This window comes from Quercus robur, chromosome 9 (genome assembly GCF_932294415.1).
Source record: "Quercus robur chromosome 9, dhQueRobu3.1, whole genome shotgun sequence".
NCBI classification, from domain to species: Eukaryota; Viridiplantae; Streptophyta; class Magnoliopsida; order Fagales; family Fagaceae; genus Quercus; species Quercus robur.
Window position 1 is genome coordinate 42,115,079 of NC_065542.1, and position 19,812 is coordinate 42,134,890.

The 19,812-nt window shown below is 35.2% G+C and overlaps 1 protein-coding gene across 5 annotated transcripts in view; it reads left to right on the forward strand.

Annotated features, from left to right (window-relative positions):
- The first annotated feature begins 4,309 nt into the window (after positions 1-4,309).
- The window catches only part of LOC126698470 (putative E3 ubiquitin-protein ligase XBAT35), a 40,651-nt gene continuing 25,148 nt past the window's right edge, over positions 4,310-19,812 (forward strand). The window contains exons 1-10 of one of the 5 annotated variants that reach the window (XM_050395719.1): positions 4,310-4,542; positions 5,670-5,784; positions 6,082-6,162; positions 6,286-6,374; positions 6,480-6,571; positions 6,805-6,886; positions 8,423-8,525; positions 9,441-9,526; positions 10,435-10,573; positions 10,614-10,863. In XM_050395719.1, coding sequence (XP_050251676.1) covers positions 4,420-4,542; positions 5,670-5,784; positions 6,082-6,162; positions 6,286-6,374; positions 6,480-6,571; positions 6,805-6,886; positions 8,423-8,525; positions 9,441-9,526; positions 10,435-10,573; positions 10,614-10,753 — 1,050 coding nt within the window. In that variant the 5' untranslated portion in view covers positions 4,310-4,419 and the 3' untranslated portion in view covers positions 10,754-10,863. Of the gene's footprint in view, positions 4,543-5,669; positions 5,785-6,081; positions 6,163-6,285; positions 6,375-6,479; positions 6,572-6,804; positions 6,887-8,422; positions 8,526-9,440; positions 9,527-9,658; positions 10,280-10,434; positions 10,864-12,298; positions 12,663-19,812 lie in introns of those variants that run through there. The other 4 variants (XM_050395721.1, XM_050395720.1, XM_050395722.1 and 1 more) reach the window with 4 other exon arrangements.

A 19,812-nucleotide genomic window follows, 5' to 3' on the forward strand; every position in this document is an offset into this window, starting at 1 on the left:
ATTGATGAATCCCATGGGTGATGTCTATGATTGCATCATAAGGGAGTTCTTTGCTAATGCTTTTTTGGAATGTGACCACATCAACTGTTGGGTAAGAGGGAGAGAGTTCACAATCTCAAGAGACTCAATTCAAGAGTTGCTAGAGATTCGACTGACGACTTCGGACACCTCTCTACACTATGATGAGAGGAAAGAGAAACTTAAGCCTTTCGTGCAAGTTCTTAGAGGTCAACTCAAGAAGAAGGCCTTGCACACAATTGAGTTTTCTCTGGAGATGCGAGCTTCGGCCTATATCATGATCTTCAACCTTTATCCGATGAAGAATTTGATAACCTTGTCGGGGCCAAGGACCGTCTTCCTACATGATCTCTTTACTCACAAAGAGATTGATATTTGTGGTCAAATCTACCATCTCTTCGTCAAGTGCATTAAGAAGAGAAAGTCAAGGCTAACTCTACCATTCCCAAGCCTTGTCATGTCTCTAATATCAAGGGCAAGGGTGAAGATTCCAAGTGGTCTTCCGGTCATGCAAAGGGAAGAGCCTATTAGTGAGCAAACTATTATTTGGAGTAAAGCTCACATTCCTGGACAAAGCACCGGTGTATCTCAAATTCCAAGAGATGAAGCTGCAGAAATTGATCGTTTCACTTCAATACCGGAGGATACTCCACAGCCTTCTTCTCAAGTACAAGCAAAAGTACCCGACCGCCTTGATTTTTTACTTGGAAGGGTTGAAGAGTTGCATACCATGTTGGCTTCACATATCGACAACTCCATGAGGTAGTTCACATACCTTGAAGGCTAAATCACTGCCCTTTCTCAGATTCAAGACATGGTGGAGAAATCAGAATCGGAGTCCGACACATTTTAGGACCATTGGCCATTCCAGTAAAAAAGGGGGAGTAGATTAGCTTGAGGGGGAGTACAACCTAAAGGGGAGTAGTAACACCATAGGTTCATTTTAGTGGCTTTTGTTTTAATTTTATAGTTTTTGCTATTTACTATGCTTTATTTAAAGCTATCAAGTACTTTAGTTTAAAACATAGTTTTCTTTAGTACTTTATGTATCTTGGTTTTTATAGCAGTTTCTTGATGCTTATAGTTGTCTATTGCTTCTCGTCTTAGTTTCTTTAATGCATCATGTGGTATGTTGGACATGCAATTGATTTTAGCATTGCTCTTAATTGCATTGCATGTTTGGATGATCATTTACTAGTTAACTTTCATTGTGGTCATTTCCTAATGATTGTTCATGTTTGATCAAGTTATGCTTTATGTTTTACGTCTCATGTGGTATTTTGATCGCAATATACTTGTTCTTTATACATGCCTTATGTTCTACTTGTCTCATGCTTAATGAAGTTTATTTTTTATGTGCAAGTGTTTCATGATACAAGTGTATATGGTTCAAGTGCTTCACAGCTTTTAGATTTAGGTGTGAGTGAGTTTTGCCTATGTTCCCAAACTCACGTTTAAGTCTAGAGTCTATTTAGGGGTTTTGTCATGGAATAGCCAAAGGGGGAGATTGTAGAGTTGTGATTTCCAACTAACTTGTGTTGGCTTTAATTTTGTGGTAAATTTGATTGTAAATTTTTCAATTATTTTCCCTGTATGTTTGTGGGTTTATTTGTAAGGGATGAGTGTGAGAGATCGGTGAAGAATTAAGCTTCAAAAGGTGAATCAATGCAATTTACGACTAGCTTGTAAGCAACTCGCAAGAAGCAACCCGCAAAAAGGCCACCTATGAAGCACATGACTAGAAGCTGAAGAGTCATGCCAGGCTATCAAGTTCGTGAGTATTTCGCGAGAAAGGCCATCCCGCGAAGTACTCGCAAAACATTCTATTTGGCAAAAATTTAAATTACTTTACCAAATTCTTTACCCACACTATAAATATCATCATTACCCACGAATTGTAAGGAGTGCTTTTCAAATAGAAAACCATAGCAAATACACTTGAGAGTTAGAGATTGTTATGCCTACAATCATCTACACATTTCCTTGTGGTTTTCATCAACTCCTACCTCTCCATCTTTAGATCCTTAAGAGGTTGTTAGCCCAAACACTTACCAAACTCATTCTGAGTGTTAAGTGAGATTTTGGTGTTGCTGGGAAGCATTGGAAGGAGCCATTTATTGGCAGATGTAATCGGGTTGAATTGCGAGATCTAGAAAGCTAGAGAAGATAAGACTTCGAGAAGTCCATTGGTAGAAAAAGCTTGGAGGGCTCAAGTACATGGGATAGACTAGGCTTAGAAGGTCTTTTGTTATTTGTGTACTCCAATTTTATTCTCTGGTGGATTGATTTCGACTTGGAGGGTCACGGAGAGGTTTTTCGTCGAGTTTTTCGGTTTCCTCTTCGATAACACTTTTTGGTGTTATCTTGTGTTTGCATCTCTCTTCCGTACTCTTTAAACTTTCATTTTATTGTTGATTATGGATGAATATGGCTTAGGGTAGTATTATCGGTTCGTTGCGCTCATTTACTCTTATTCCACACTTATTTTAAGTTAGAGTAAAAGCAATCTAGCCGTAATTTTTAATTGGAGGTCTAAACAAGCTCTTGTGTTTTAGCACAAATCTAAGCTTTCACGTGTGTCCAACTTCTCTTTCCAACTTCTCTCCTTGTAATGTAACTTTGTGAGTAGGCTTTTGAATAATACAATTGATCAATTTCTTCTTTATCTTTATATAAGAGGCATATGAGTGTATAGTGTAGTACAAGACATATGAGTATAGTACAAGTATATATGTAATACAATATAAGAAATAAGTGGGCCTAGACCCCAATGGATTATACATGTTAACATAAGTATATCTCTCTTAGTAAGTTGTAATCTACATTATTCACTTCGTTAAAAAAAAAAAGGCTAAATAACAAATTGAACATTCTAATTTTGCCTAAAATTCAATTTAGTCATCTAACTCACTTTCATACAATTTAGTTATTTAACTTTTAAGTTTGTTTAATTCAATCGTCCTATTAGTCTCTGTCAAATTTGAACGGTTAAGGACCTTCAAAATGATGTAGTTTTGTATTGAACAAAGTTGAGAGTTAATGGTGCAATTCTAACGAAGAGTAACAGGTGACTGAATAGAACAAAATTGAAAGTTAGATGACTAAATTGAATTTTAAACAAAGTTAAAGGGTGTAATTTGTTATATATATATATATATATATAACTTTCAATTTGAGAAAATATTATATTAAGAATATTGGAAGCTTGAAGCTTTGCAATGGTGAGTGCTGAGTAGTTATTGGTTAGAAACATTAAAAATTTGCAACCTCAACCTTTAGGGTATGTTTGGTTGTAGGTCGAATAGGGTTGATGGAAAATAAAAGAAATAAAATGAGTTTGTGTGTTGTTTGGTAAGAAGGGGAAAAATAAATTTGGTAGGATCCAGACATTTTTGACCCAGTCCCATAAAAAATCTGTCTCTCTAAAATGGAGAGAAAACAGGCATGATTGTGCCTATTGTTGGTGAATGACAAAATTGCCACCAACCACTTTTTGTCATTTTCTTCCTTTTGCTTCTCCGTTTCGTTTCTATTTTTTTTTTTTCTTTGTATAAAGGTCTTCCCGTTCTTGCGCATAGTACGTTGGTTTTAGTTTTTTTTTTTTTTTTTTTTTTTTTAATCCTTTTGGCATTTTCTTATTTTATATATAAAAATAATAATTTGAAGTGTCCATTCAAAAAAAAATTTAATTAAAAAATGTGTTACTTTTTGTTTATAAATAAACAAAAATAAGGACATAATGGTAAATTTATATTAACTTTATTTTCCATCTTTTCATTTTTTTTCTCTCAACCAAACAAAAAAATATTTCTATGCCTTCACTTTTCTATCCCTCCAACTAAACACAAACAAAGGAAAACTAAATCTTTTTTATTCTCTCACATTTTCATTCTCGCATAATTTTCTATCCTTCCACTTTTTTATCTCCTGCTTTAGTGTCTATTTGGGAACAACTTATTTAATTGAAACTGAAATATATTTGCTGAAATTAAAGTAGATAAAACTAAAATGTAGCTAAAATAGTACAATAAAACTCATGAATAGTACCAAAAAGGTACAATGAAACTCACAAATAGTAACAAAAATAAACTGAACAGAAAAAATAAATAAATAAATAAATAAAAAGTTAATTTTTTAACCTCTACCCAACACACACTTATTAGTAAAAATAAAAATGTGGTAAAAAAAGGCTATTGGACGAAAGCATTGATCAAAAAGCAAAGTCACTTCATCGTTCTTTCACTACGAAGTTACTGAAACATAGCTTAGTGCTGAGTGAGAGAGCGTATGATTCAAAAGCAAAACCCTTTTATTCTTTTCTTTTTTTTTTCTTCTGTCTTGAGAATCTTTGTTGCTTTGTTGTCTCTCTCATTTTCCTTCTGTTTTTCTTAGTCTTGAATTATGGGCCAAAATCTTGAAGCCATGAACAAACCACGCCCCAGAGCAGAGTTGCTCTATGAACTGGCCAGCACTGGAAACATCGTAGCCATTAAAGCTCTTCGCGAACAAGGTGTTAGCCTTGAGGTAAACCTCACAATGCTCCTCATCGTCTCCACTTAAAAAAAAATAAAATAAAAAAATAAAAAAAAACTATTTAGACCTTCAAATTTACATACTATTCTTGATATTTTATATGTTTGGGACATCCTAGCAAAAGTAATGGGTTTTCACATTGTAATTGGGAATTAAGTGTACAAAAATAAAGGTCATTATAATTAACCAACATTTTGTGTAACAATAAATCAAGAATAAAAAAATTTATCAACTCAGGACAAGCTTTCATCTGGGTCCTTTTTTTTTTTTTGGTGGTAGTTATCAATATTGTTACACTAAAAGCTTAAGCATAGGTATTGTCAATAGCCTTGTAGCTCAGTGACATTGTCTGGTCTCCTTTACGAGGTGAACCAAGGTTCAAATTCTCCTCTATCCCAATTATCATATCAATTGAATTATAAAACGAAGAAGTAGCTAAATCCTAGTTATTAGAAATGGACTGGATATAATATAATGAATATTGATCACATAACTTCGATGCCAAAGTGTGCTATACTCCGTAGGAAGCTTCTTCTATTGAAAATATGGTCTTTCAAAGACTCATATTCACCCATGTCCAGCACTTATTTCTTAGGGAGTGCATCATCTACCCGTAATGAAATAAGAAATTATTCATTAGCTTGGGGGTTACTATTTTTTTTCTTTCACTTATAGACCAAATTATGATCCAAATGGTCCACTTCATGACTGAAGCAATGATAGCTCTGCATGACAAATCTGGAACTTGGGATTTCTGTGTTGTGATAATCTGAGAGATTGAAAAGGCCACTCCTGTCGATTTGATAGGCAACGTTGCTTTGGCCTTTTCATTATTTACTTATCTTCCTCCATTCATAAGAAACTAAGTTGAGACCGTATCTAGTGTATTTCCTCTATGTCAATTACAAAGAAGTGACATCATTCGCTTTGACATTGATAAGAACGAAATGGTGGAAGTTATGTATTATCTTTTCTCAAATTGAATACTTTGTACGTCAAGTATAATGCTTGATAATTTGGTGTGAAGCTGTATACGATTGCTCTATGTGTGTGTGTGTTTACATGGAGACTTGAGTTTTTTTTTTTTTTTTTTTTTTTTTTTTTTTTTTTGGTTACAGTGGGCTGATAGAGAAGGAAAGACCCCCCTCATTGTGGCGTGCATGAATCACGAATTGTTTGATGTTGCCAAAACTCTGATTGAATTGGGTGCCAATATCAATGCTTACAGTCCTGGTATGCTTATGAAAGTACTTACATTATTCAATGGGTCATTGGTTATTATTTTATAAATGGTAGTTGCTATTTGGCTATGTCATTTTTAAAAGTCAGTTATCTCGTTGCATAACATATACAAGGCTATTCATGTTTAATTTGATTCATATTTGAATTATAAACCAGTAATGATTAATTTATATTAATGCTACCAATAACAGAGAAAGGTAATAAGTTAAGCTTGTATGGAAGTTTAGCCAATAATACTACTATGAACATGTAAGTTGATTTCAATCTTCTTTATTATTTTTGTAATAGGGCGTCATGCGGGTACTCCTTTACATCATGCAGCAAAAAGAGGCTTGGCACAGTCTGTTAAGTTACTTCTTTCCCATGGAGGTTTGTAATAAACTAGTAATGTGGGTTATGTCTTTGTTGCTGTAATAAACCTATAAATTATCTACTAGTGTAACAATTATTTGTTGCAAATTGAAAGACCTAGTCTATTGATTCATGTTTTAGCAAAAGCTCTGGTGAGGGACGATGATTCTCAAACTCCACTTGATGTTGCTAGAATAAACGGGCATACCGGTATTGTTCGTGAGATTGAGGTATGCTTGACAGATGTAGAAGTAAAAAATTACTCAAAAGTTTTCTATCTGTATCTGTATGGTTTCATATGGTTAAAGTTTTACTTTTTATTTGTTGCATTTTAGAAAAGCATTTGCTATTTCTCTGGCTGGCTGCGGGAATTTTATGGTCCAGGCTTTCTTGAAGCATTAATGCCTCAACTGTTATCAAGAGAAATGTGTGTATAGTGTTCATTTTTTATTTATTGTTAATTCATTTCATGTTATGCTCATAGAATCATTTTTCTTGTAAAAACAATGTTATGTCATTAATATTCCAGCACCACTGGGACTTTGCCAATGCAAATTATAGATTCAAAATCTACTCTTACTTTCAAAGGGAAATTTGAAGTGTTCTGTTATTATAAACAATGCATATACATATGCACTGATTAGAGTTCATTACTTGCAGTTGGGTTGTTGTTATACCTTGGGGTTCCAGTAATTCTACAATGCCTCGCAAAATGGAGCTCTTCATTTATCCTGATTTGCAGGTACAGCAGAACGTAATTGGGGAGCTTTTTGGTAGTATTATGACCTGAATTTCATTGTTTGTTGAAATATATTGTCTTTTTTGTTGCCAAAACCTGTTATGAAATTGTATGATGATGAAAGAGATTACCACAGTGTGGCTAGCATGATCCCATGTATGGCTTAAAAAGTAGAAGTGTAGTATGATCCTAAGTATTGATAATTCTGTTGACATTCCCTCCTCAAATTGGAGCATAGATGTCCCTTTTGCCTTTCTTGCATGCAATGATAACTGTGAGCATGTGTCTTAGCCTTTCTTTCTAGGTATTCACTTGGTCACTTAGTTGCTCACCTGTTTGTACTTAAAAGGCATGAATTAAATTGAAAATGTTCTATGATAGAAGAAACTAAGAAAGGCTTCTTATCTATTTGCCTTATTAGTCCCTTTTCTTTTTTTAATCTCTTTATTCTATTTTTGTGTCATTTAGGGAGATTTTTTATGGAAAATATTTTTTTATTGGTAAGTAACACACACACTCTGTCGGTCTTGAATGCATGACTTTACCCTTCTTATTATTAAGGGAGGAGGAAATGTCATTTGAGCTAGAGCTCATTGGCAAGTTTTGATGGGAAATCTTGTCTACCATACACATCTCCCTCATCCCTTTATTTTTATTTTTATTTAAAATAAGCAATATTCCTTAATTTCATTTAAACTTAAATTAACTTTTTGGGTAAAGGAAAGGTGGGCTTTGATGGATGGTTTACTCAATTCAGTCTTTGTTCAGTTGCCCAGTCCTCCTCAAGATAGATACCAATAACTATGACGGCATCATGTATTCATACTTATTGTCATTGAAAATGTTGCTATCTATCAGTTATGAGAGAAAAGTCCTGATTTAAGGATCCAATACAACATGCTTATAGGTTCATCTCATGTGTAAAAATTCATGTCCCAAAATGGTCCCTTTCCACTTTTTAATAGTTCCCTTTAAGTAGATAATGACAGTGTTAGTTGAACTAGCATTATCCACCAACGTAGTGAAAATGCCATCAATATTCCTATAGCAGAGAAGGATGAAGCACAAAGATAATTACCCATTCTCATGCCATGTGGCAGTGCCAAAGAACCACATAAATAAGTGAGAAATTTATTTCTGCAGCAACAATAATTAATCAGCCACCAGCCATCAACAGGACTGCTGAGTGTGGCTGTACCAACTCAAACACTACAATTTGGATCCAAGTAAGATTTTTAGAAACCAAATGATGCATTTAAGAAGTAGTTTAAGATCCTTATGGAGGGGAAAATCCTCACTGGGAAAACCATGATGAGCTAGCAAAGCCCCTCTCTGGTGGAAAATCTCGAAAATTTGTTGAGCCATCATTACAACAACCTCAAATACTGGTTGGCTAGAAGCTGAACTTGTAGATTATTTCCTTCTAAGAGTTGCGTAATATGTCTTATGGTTTGTTCTTCAAATTATAGGAACTGTCTTACACTTTCATATGCTACTGTCATTTATTTGTTTCAAACTGTAATTTTGATCAATGAACAGACAGCACAGCCTCGTACAGTTATTGCTCTTTGGAAGGCCAAAATTGAGGAACCCAAGTTTCAGCAAAAGGATCCGGAACTCATTATATTTGACCAGCCTACTAGTAATTTCTTGCTGATGAAACTATTTTCTCTGGATCATTTATAATGGAAATATTTTTTACATAAATAATTAATTTATGTGGACCCTGAAGATTCTCTATTTTTAATGATTTTCTTGTGATATAAATGCTATTATCATGATGTCTTAGTCTAAAACTTTTTTGCTTTCTTTTATGGAGTGGGGGATACCTATCTTTTTAGTAGATATTTTGTAAACATAGAACTGAAGCAAACGGTGCTGTAGTCTTGTGACCTGGTTTGCTCTTAGCATGCCTACCTGCACGGAGAAATGGAACTTTTGAATACTGAATTGGCTGTTTTTATCATTGAAGTGATAATAATCATGTAAGTAGCATGTCACCTCTATAGTGCAGGTAGCAATATCTTAAACCTGGCATACCTTTAAAAGTGAATGTGTCTAACCATTTATTTTGGCATTCTGATGTTCTCACTTTCGTTTTTATTTTTTTACTTTAAATTATTATCATTAAAAATAAATAAGTTGTACTTGGTATCTGCACATGGACACATTTTTGCGCCTCAGAAAAGTGAGAAGCAATATGGTTCCAAAGTTTTAATAAACAATTTTCATACATCTTTACACAAATGTTTAATGTTCTTGTAGACTCTTGCTTTTATAGCTTCCTTTTGTCATTAATTTAATTTAATGAGAAAGGGACATCATGATGGGCTCATTTAGCAACTCTAAATTGATAGAACTGCTCCAGTTAAATTTTTACTTTTTTGAGTTTGTCCCTAAATGATCAATAGTTGAGACTGTGACAACTAAAATATTAACAGTCAGGGCATGTGCTACTGAGCACGGTTTATGCTTCTTGTTTTGAAACAGCATATACTTAATGTCTGTTCCCCTTTCTGAGCTTTTCTTGTCTATTGATCATATCTTTCTTTATCAGGAACTCGGAATACACTTACATCTCCCTTTGAGGGTGATAAACAGCAACTTCAACAACTTTATAGTGCATGCATAGGAATTCCTCAGGTAAATCATCATAAACTGTTCACAGATTGTAGTTCGACTCACTAGTACATGCATGTTGCCTGTATTTTCACATGTCGCACATGATAGTTACATAGGCTTTTGAACTCTGTTGGTATGGATGACCGCTTACAGAAATTGAAACCATGTGCCTCAGTCCTCGCTCTCGATAAAATGTATTCATATTTTCATCAGCAACATGGTGCCTTATGAAGGATAATTTGTCCTGTATACTACCAGGAATATGGTTATTTGTTTTAAGGATTTTTTTTTACCAAGACAAGCAATGATTGCATGATCATGTGGATTTTTAATTAACAAATAGGAATACATGATGGAGTATGTTTAAACATCCTCTTCTAAAACATATTAATGACAGATTAATTTGAATGCAAATTGCTCTCAGTTTTAATTATGAGACAATCTACTTGCACGTTAATAGTAGCTAGTTTTAGGTGAGGATGTTGAATTGATCGTAGATCAGTCAATTGGGTGGGATGGAGGCTTGCCTAAGCTCATCCCAAATAAGTGTCTGCTCATCAAGCTCATCCCAGCCCAAATTCAATTCTAAAGTTTACAGCTTCTGAGCTCAGCCCATTTTGTTTGGGCAAGCTTCTGGCTGAGTTTGGACTGGCCTGTGATTAATACCACTAAAACTTAAGAGCACTAGCAATAGTGGTGTTAAATAGCTATTTTTAGCATCACTAAAACTCAAAATGTACTCTGCAATAGTGGAGCTAAAACAATATTTTTTTTGCTACATAGCTATAGTGCACAACCTAATTTTTTTTTTTTTTTTAATTTTGCATTCACACTACTTTTTTTTATCTTTTATTCTTTATGCATTTCATTTTCCTTTCTCCGTGTGTCTCTCCTCACTGCCTCTCCATCTCTTCTTTCTTCCTCCACAGACCCATTGCCGATCTGCACGAGCCCAGCTGCCACAGACTCATCGCCGCCGAGCTAACCCATTTCAGCCTCTCTTCTCTATTTTCGTCGATTTGGCTTGTGTTTCGGCTTTGTGTTTTGGGCTGTACTTGTGTTTCGGGCCTTTCAGCTTTGTGTTTCGGGCTGTACTTGTGTTTCGGGCCTTTCAGCTTTGTGTTTCGGGCTTTTTTCGGCTTTGTGTTTCGGGCTGTGCTTAGGTTGTGCTGGGTTTTTGTTTTGGGCATGGGTTTCGGTTTGGGTGTGCTGATTTTTTGGCTTTCTCTTTTTGCTCTATTTCACTAGTTTTGATGGGCACGGCGGGATTGTGTTTGTGCAGTGATTTTTATGGGTTTGATGGTGGTTGTGGTTGTGTGTTGGTGGTTGAATGAAATATTATTTTATTGTAGTGTTTATATTATTTTATTGTATTAAAAGCTAAAATAAAACCACTGCGGTAGGATGTGAGAAGGTAAAATAGATAAAGTGACTTTTTGTAGTGCTAAACAGCTAAAAATTTGGCCCTACTGCTGTGGATACTCTAAGATAGATTTAATTCATGAAGTAATTTTAGCAAGGTATTTTGACCCCCAAGACATATGAGTTTGTATTATGTGTCTTGACAAGCAAAAATCTTTTTTGTGATTAATTTATTTAAGGACCATTTTTTGCATGTGTCCTAGAAGTCTTCCATAGACTCCAGTGTTAGACTCCGTTGGTTGAAAAAAGACTTCGAAAAAAACTGTAGTTCCATCTAACTTTCAGCCTTGTATTATTGATCACATTGTTGTAAACATGTCCAATTTGAAAGGGCCTAGTGATGGGGAACCATGTTTCAGTAATACTGGCGCTCCTCAACGAGCATTGTGGAACACATAAATGGTTGCCTTTGAATAGATACCATCATGAAATAAAAAAGAAAAAAGAAGATAAAGACGTTTAAGCACTCTTCCCACACTTCGACAAAGTAAGGACCTTCACTTGCATAGTAGAAATCAAGGAATGCTGTTAGCTTAAAGCATTACAATCAATATCAAGCACCTTGTCAAAATTTGGCAAAGAGAGTGGGATCTTTAATCACCTTTTTCTTGATGATTTCAAAGTTCTTGTCAACTTTATTTGCCTACTTGAACTCCTTTGATGAACCACTGATAGGACGATACAAGACCATGAAAACTTTGAATGTCATAAAATGATTTTGGCGTAGGCCAGCTTGTGATTGATTCAGTTTTTGCTTGGTTCTATTTTTATCCCCTTGTTGGAAATGAAATAGTCCAAAAATACAAGGCGGCGGTAGAGAAGTGGCACTACTTCAAGTTGCTGAACAACTCTTGTTCCTTTAAAAGTTTGAATACTTATTGAAGGGGCACTAATTGTAGATTTTCCTTTAAAGAACATAACAGTTACCATATTATGCACAGCTAGGATCATATTGAAGTTTGCATCTCAATTATCTTCCTGTAAGTAGAAATCTTGAACGCATTGTTTTACTTTCAATTATCAAATTCACCTTTGGTTTAGAAGTTCTAAAAACTTCAGGATTTTCTTGATTTAGAACTGTGGAAGAGGTTCTCCATGAGGGGAAATTAGGCTTTGGAAGAGCCTGAAAAGCTAGTCATCCTTGCAAATGCGTCAAATGATGGATTAAATTTGAAAAGTTATCTGGTATCTTGTGCTTTCTTAATGTATATTTCCAAAAGAGTTGTGAGTGATATTAAAGGAAAGCAGGCTTCAATTGGATCTTGGAAAGGATGAAGAAAAATAAAAGGAAATCATTGAATTGCTGAGTTTCACTAAACATTTCATGAGATTACCACTTGTGTGTTATTACTAAACTCTTCATTTTTCAAGTTACTGAAAGCCATGGCAGTACTGGAGGTCCAGCACATTCAAATCATGAGGAAGAAGAAGAAGAAGAAGCTCCAACGGCTAATCCTATCAAAACGGTGTCGTGTATAAGGCTGGGAAAACATAAAGGAAAATTAAAACAAAATGTCACCGTTTCTCATTAAAAGGAACGGTGACGTTTTGGTGTGTTTGTAATATTATTAAACTGTCAGTTGGTTAGTTCTGGTAGTGCACGTGTGTGGCAGTTATCAATCTCCCTCGTCCTCTCTCTCTCTCAGTCTGTATGTATAAATATAGGTTGTGGCCTCCATTGTTATTGTATTGTGAAATGTATTCAATGAGATAATTCTTGAAGAATTTTTCAGCTTCTTTTCTCTGTTTTTCTTCTCAAAGTTTCTGTGATAGAAATTATAGATTTGAGAGAAGTTTTCAGTTACGCCTCCCCCAGTGCCTACCCAAACCTCAACTCCAGAAGCTGCACCTCAAACTGATGAGAGTGGCACTTATAATGGGTGTGGTGTACCTGACTCTGGCCCAGTTGGCAATCCAACTCAACATGCCCAAACCAGTGATAACATTTCCCCATCTGCTCCACCTCTTCCTGAGGATTTGGATGGAGCTTCTGTAACAAATGATATGAAAGATGAGGGCAGTTCTTCCTCATGTGCGATATGTTTTGAAGCTCCAATAGAGGGAGCTTGCATTCCCTGTGGCCACATGGCGGTTGCATGGCTTGTTTGAATGAGATCAAAGCCAAGAAAGGGGTTTGCCCTGTATGCCGAGGCAAGCTAAATCGGGTTGTCAAGCTTTATGCCGTCTGATAGGTGAATAGATTATGATTGGAGCTGGCCAGGTGGGATTGATTCAAGGTTTTCACATATTCATCTTAATATATGTGGATTTATCATGAGCTTGTAGCATGAATTTAATGAGGCTATGTATATAAATATGTACAGGGCAACAGGGCCATTGTTGGGCAGTCTGCATGGTTATAAGACAAGGCAGAGTTTTTATTTATTTATTTATTTTGTGAGTTTGTAACATCCATTTAATGGGGCACTGTGGATATAAGTGTAAGCCACAAGACCCATGCTGCGAATGTACGGTATAGCTAGGGAGGAACTTCCCCATACTACAACAAGCAGCGAACGTAGGCCTAAATTTTATTGCGCTAAAGTTAATTTATTAAATAAAGTTTTTCTACCTTAAAGAGGTCAGGGTGGGGACGGGTTCTACTTGCCCGGCCCTGCCTCGCCTTGAAAATATATATAATTTAGAGTTTTATATTCATACTTTAGTTATAACTAGTCAATACGTGGAAATATATAACTATTATGTAATGAAGTGGAATATATAAAAAGTGTTGAGAGCCATTTGTGAAAGCTCAGGCAGACAGAAAGAAAGCCCAATAATAAGGGCAACAAAGAATTTATAAAATAGATGGTAAAAAACCATTAGCCCAAGCGGCAGGAATAATGGATCACAGGCCCAACAAATAAACGAATGGGTCTTGAAGAAGTAAGCAGGTTCAAAGAAGCCAGGAAAAAAAGAAATAGCATCCCATGGGCAGTGTATGAGGTAGAAAAGCGAGAAAGGGCCACCGCAGGCCCAAGACAATGCAAACTAAGAGCGTAAGGGGTTTATGACAGGCCCATGAACCCCAAGGATGAGAATAAGGTTATTGAGCCGGGAAAGCCCAATGAAGTTAGTAAAAAGCCCATGGGAGTGTGGAATTAAGCAAACAAGCCAAGGAAGCCCAAAGAAAGTGATTGGGCCATGGATGCCCAAAGGGACATAGGAGCCCATAAGTAAAAGTAAAACAGTGCCCATGACAGACCACTGAGAAAAGGAATAAACAGCTGGTCTAAAAGAGGTCCAACAGGATTAAGTTATTACGGCAGGAATAACAGTTCAACGTTCCAAGAAATAAAGAAAATCAAGAGTGGATCAAAGAAATGTAAGGCCCATCATCAGACAAAGCCCAGCTCTTGAATGGAGCGGGAAACCAAAGAAAAGCCCACATAAAAGGTCAAAAAACACAGACGGAGAGTCTCCAGATCACGGCAGACGCATGAGCAGTAGGCAGACTCTTGGACATATCTGAAAGGAAAGCACGCGCAAGGCCCAGGCACCACCAGCCTGTATCCAGCCAATATAGGACGTGGTGGGGCCATGGGCCAAAGGTAAGAGGTAAAGGGAGTATGGTTTGGTGGTGGGAAGAGGGGAAAAGATCTATTTTACGGCTCCTGCCCAAGCCCTTTTGGAAGGTACGTCCTGCTGGGATGACAGACCACCCAAAAGATGCAAGTTTGAGGGGGAACCGTTGGGTGCATGCCTTGAGAATAGAGAGAGAAAGCATTTATACCGTGGCAGGAAAGAAGTGTTACGGTAGACTGAGGAACGAAACAAACCTGCCTTTGTCTGGCAATCGCATAGACTTAGTGGTCGGCAAGTACGCTCAGACCAGACAAAGGCGGTTAAGGGGCAAAGTGGTAAAACATTGGTCACGACAGGCACTATAAAAGGGCCCTTGCCGTGCCCTGAAAGGGCGATCGAAAAACAGAGCATTCACGGAGTAAAAAGAAGAAAAAAAAAAAGATAAGAAAGAAAACAGAGAAGAAAAGAGAGAAAATTAAGGAAAAATGAAAGGTAATACAGTGGGCATGCACCAATAGATTGGTTTCCCTCTCTCCCCCTTCAAATCCTGCTCTCTTCCAAAACGTAACAAGGACTCCTTTTGGGCAATAACCATTCAAGTCCGACTCCCTCAAAGCCATTAATCCCCACAGCAGGATCTTTTCCTGGGAGATTATTTGCATTGAGAAGAGGTGTTCTCCCCTCTTTGGCTTTGCTTTAGCAGACTAAATTTAAAACTTGATTTATGCTCATTCTTGATTAGTTCATATTATTTTCTTTCTCCTTTACTTTCTCTGTGAATGACATTATCACAATTGTAATCATGTTTTATAAGTAGGGATTACATAGCCATTTATTTAAATAGTCAGGATACTCTATTTTGGTTATTGTTATTATATCTGCCTGTCATAACTCATCTGAAACAGTTCTACTTGCCGTAAGTCTACTCCTGGCAGACAAGGCATAAGTTTGTGCACAAACCGGCCCAAGTTGAGTTACAATTGGACCGGCCTCAACTCCCTTACTCAAAAAACATTCGGGCCCATTACCGCAGAAGGCAGCCCAGCCCAACGCACAATACGCACAAAAGGCCCCTGCAAAAAGTAACAATTGTTAAAAGTATTATTTATTTTTCTAAAATATTTCTACAAGTATTTTTTTTTTTTTATCTCTACAAATTATAAATTATCATACTATTATTTTTTGTATGTTTGATTAATATTTTTTTTAAGGAGAACTATATTTTTCTAACTTCTGTTGTAGTGTGTTATATTTGATACAACTAAACTTCATAAATTTCAAATTTATTATTCGAATTTCTCAACTCTTAAGGAATAATGAGATTATCATAATAATATAAATTCATCACAAAATTACAACGTTATCTTAACAAAATTAAGATGAAATAAAATGAATAAAAGATAGACTTTATAATAATTTATCACTCAAAAAATTGGTAGACATTTTCAAATTCACAGTCATGTAAATTATGTTTTGATATAAACTCAAATTTCTATTTAGGGGTGTGCATGGGTTGGGTCAGGTCGGATTAAGGGGATTTTTTACCTAATCCACCATGGTGGGTCAAAAAAAAAGTCAACTCATCACATAAGTCCAACCCAACCCACATGGGTTAGGTTGGGTCGGGTTGAACCCATGGGTTGGACAATTTTTTATTATTATTATTATTATTATTAAATTGAGCAGAAAAAAATATATCGCACTTGCCACTTGAGTTAATAAATAAAATATACATTAATATATAAACTAATATTCCAACTTAGTTGTAAAACAAAATATGTATAAGTATTCAACTGAGTTGATAAAAAAAATATAAATGAATTAGTATCCTAATTCACTTATAAACAAAATATACATGAGTTCCTTACTCAGTTATAAAAAAAATATATCTAAAATTTTAAATTTTTTTATTAATTATATAATATATTTAAATATATATTAAAAGAATTAATATAATTTTATATTGTATATGATAGTAGGAACCGAGGAAGTGCCATACAGCTAGTTTTTTAAAAAAAATTATTAAATATACAATATATTTTAAACATATATTAAAATATGGGTGGGTCAGGTCGGGTTTGGCGGGTTGTAATTTTATGACTCAAACCCAACCCGACCCGCTATAAAAAAAAATAAAAAAAAAAATAAAAAAATTGTAACCCAACTCAACCCACCAAGCCCTAAAAACGGGTTGGGTCGGGTTTGGTAGGTTGGCGAGTTGGATGCAAACCCCAATTCCTATTTTCCTAAAAACTAAGTATAAGCTTTATGTCAGTGAACTCTTTTCAATTAGTTTAGGTGCTAGGGCTTTTCAAATTGTTCTTCTATCATTGAGGTTTTTTTTTTTTTCTTCTGCTCTTTAAATTGTCCCATGAGTTATTTTTTCTTTGATGTTGTTTGTTGTTTTTTCTTATGTTTACCATCATGAACACAATGTATTTTCTTTCATTTTTTATTTCATCATGATTAATGTTACTCTTATTACCTAAAAAATAAATAATAAAAAAACTAAGTATTAACCCAAATCAAAATTCAAGCAAAACTATATAAAAAGGGAGAGTGAAGACTTTGTATTGGGAAATTAAAAAAACACAATACCAAAACACATTTAAAATAAAATAATAAAAAACCATCAATCTTAAATAGAATTATAAGAAAGAAAAAAAAAATCTACAAGAAAGGAGAGAGAGAGAGAGAGAGAGGGAGAGAGAACTTAAGATTTTTTGTGGGGAAAATATGAATTGAATGGAAGAAATGATATTGAATTTATACAAAATAAAATAGGAAGAAGAATAGTCAATATATAAGAAAGAGAAAATGATGAAGAAAGTGTAACAATAAAGTGAGAAAAGGTAAGGAGAGAGGGGAAAGGTTGAAGGAAGTGTAATAGTAAACGTGGACTAATAGGGAGAATAGTAGTAGTTTTTTTTTTTGTTTTTTTTATTTATTTTTTAGAATAGAGAGAATAAAAGTTTAGAAAGAGAAAATAAGGTAGAAAATAAGTGGATGATGTGGACGTTGATGTGACTTAATAAGAGTGTAGTAACAATAAATGCTATACTTCAATTTTTAGATATACTAGTCGTTAACCCATGCGATGCACAAGAATAGCTACTGAATGAGTTTCAAGAAAAAAAAAAAAAAAAAAAAACCATTATTTTTGAGTTGGAGCAGTAACTAGTAAGCAAAAATGTATGAAATTAAAAAAAGAAAATGATATTGAAAGAAATAGCACAAATTTTTTTTTGAATCCCAAAATTTTATTAGTTAGGCAGAAAAAAGTAATGTTATTATTATTATTTTTTATTTTTTATGAAAAATTAATGTTGTTTTATTTATTAGTTTGTGTTGTATGTATAGGTATATATAATATAGGTTGTAATATATATGCCAAAAAGTGCATATTGGGCGAAAATGTGTATATTGAATGAAAAATATGTCTATTGATCGGAAAAGTGTCTATTGGGCAGAAAAGTGCCTACTAAAAGGTGTCTATTGGGCGGAAAAGTGCCTACTAAAAGGTGTCTATTGAAAGGTCATAACCCTTCATATTGGATATACAAAAAGGTGTATATTGATCGAAAAGATGCCTATTGGCCAAAAATGTGCCTACCAAAAGGTGTCTATTGAAAAGTCATAACCTTTCATATTGGATATACAAAAAGGTGTCTATTGATCGAAAATATGCCTATTAGCCAAAAATGTATCTACCAAAAGGTGTCTATTGAAATGTCATAACTTTTCATATTAGATATACAAAAAGGTGCCTATTGATCGAAAAGATGCCTATTGGCTAAAAATGTGCCCACTAAAAGGTGTCTATTGAATGATCATAACCTTTCATATTGGATATACCAAAATGTGCCTATTGACCGAAAATATGTCTATTGAATAAAAATACGCCTATTGAATAAAAATGTACCTATTGACCGACAAAGGTGCCTATTAAAAAATAAAAAAGTTACAAATGTTCAATATTTTAAAATATATATGTGGGATTAATTTATGTAACCACAATAAGGAGCAATCAACAATCGTTTCAATCTTATATTATCTATATTTATATCATATATATATATATATATATATAAATAGATAGATGTACATTTTTTATTTTCATTTTAAAAATATTTAGTACTTTCATGGTCGTCATTTTCATTTATATTTCAAATAATTTATCTCTTCAATATTGAAGTTGATGGTGTTATGAAATAGACCAACTCCTGAAACTCGTCCATATGGCTCGTCCTAAGGAAGAGTTGACTAGCTTAGATCATGTTCGTCCAAGGATGAGCTTGTCCGTCCGTGAAGTAGGTTGGACGAGCACCTTGCATCCTAAACGTAATCCTTGAATACATACTCAGGACGACCTCTATTTTCCTGTCAAGCTACAAAACCGTTTCCTCAATAAGCAGTTATGGAAAACAGAGGCCAAATAAGGTAACTTCCTTGACAATTATGGAAGTCACCTCCGAGTCTTCCGAACTCCACAACAGTAGGAGAAGTAACTGCCTCAGACAAGCATTATATAAGGGCTCTTCTACAGGAAGGTAAGGCATTCAGACATTTCCATACAAATTGGAATTCCGAAAATACTAACTTTACCATCGGAGGATTCTTGGCTGGTCTTCCTCAGTCTCCTCTGATTTTGTGTTCATCTTTTCAGGATATTCCAAGAAACACAAAGATCATCAACGCCCAAGACATTCAGCCTTACTGATTTCCTTGTGTTCATCAGTTGGCGTCGTCTATGGAAAAGTTTTGTTAGATTTTATCTGAGTTCTACAATTCCTTTCTCTGACAAAAATGCTGCAATGGTTCGGACTAGATCGAGGGCTACCAGCCCAGGCCATCAAGAAAGTAGGGATGCTTCTAGTCATCCCCATCGCGATCGTCAATCTGCACCTACCATGTAACCATCCTCTATTCAACATGTGCAATCCATGGCAGCCGCTATGGTAAAGTTAACTCGTCAGAACCAAGAACTGACAAGGGAGATTAATCTTAGGAGGCAACGGCATGAGGCATATGGGGAAGAACAAGACCAGAGCTAGGGAGATGGAAGAAATGCTGTGCTTGAAAGTCAATCAAGGGGCACCACATCAAGAAGGGTGCCACACTTGGAGAGAGAGATCGACCAGATGAGGAAGGTTATGGATGAGATGAGGGAGTACATGAGAAGAACAAATCCTGTAGAGGACCTAGTTCATTGCACAGATTCCCCTTTCATGGCTTCCATCAATGGTCACCCCTTGCTTCCAAAATTCAAGATGCCTTCCTTGGATTCGTATGATGAAGCACGTAACCCATTTGATCACATTGCTACTTTTAAGACTACAATGCACCTTCAGGGGGTCCCA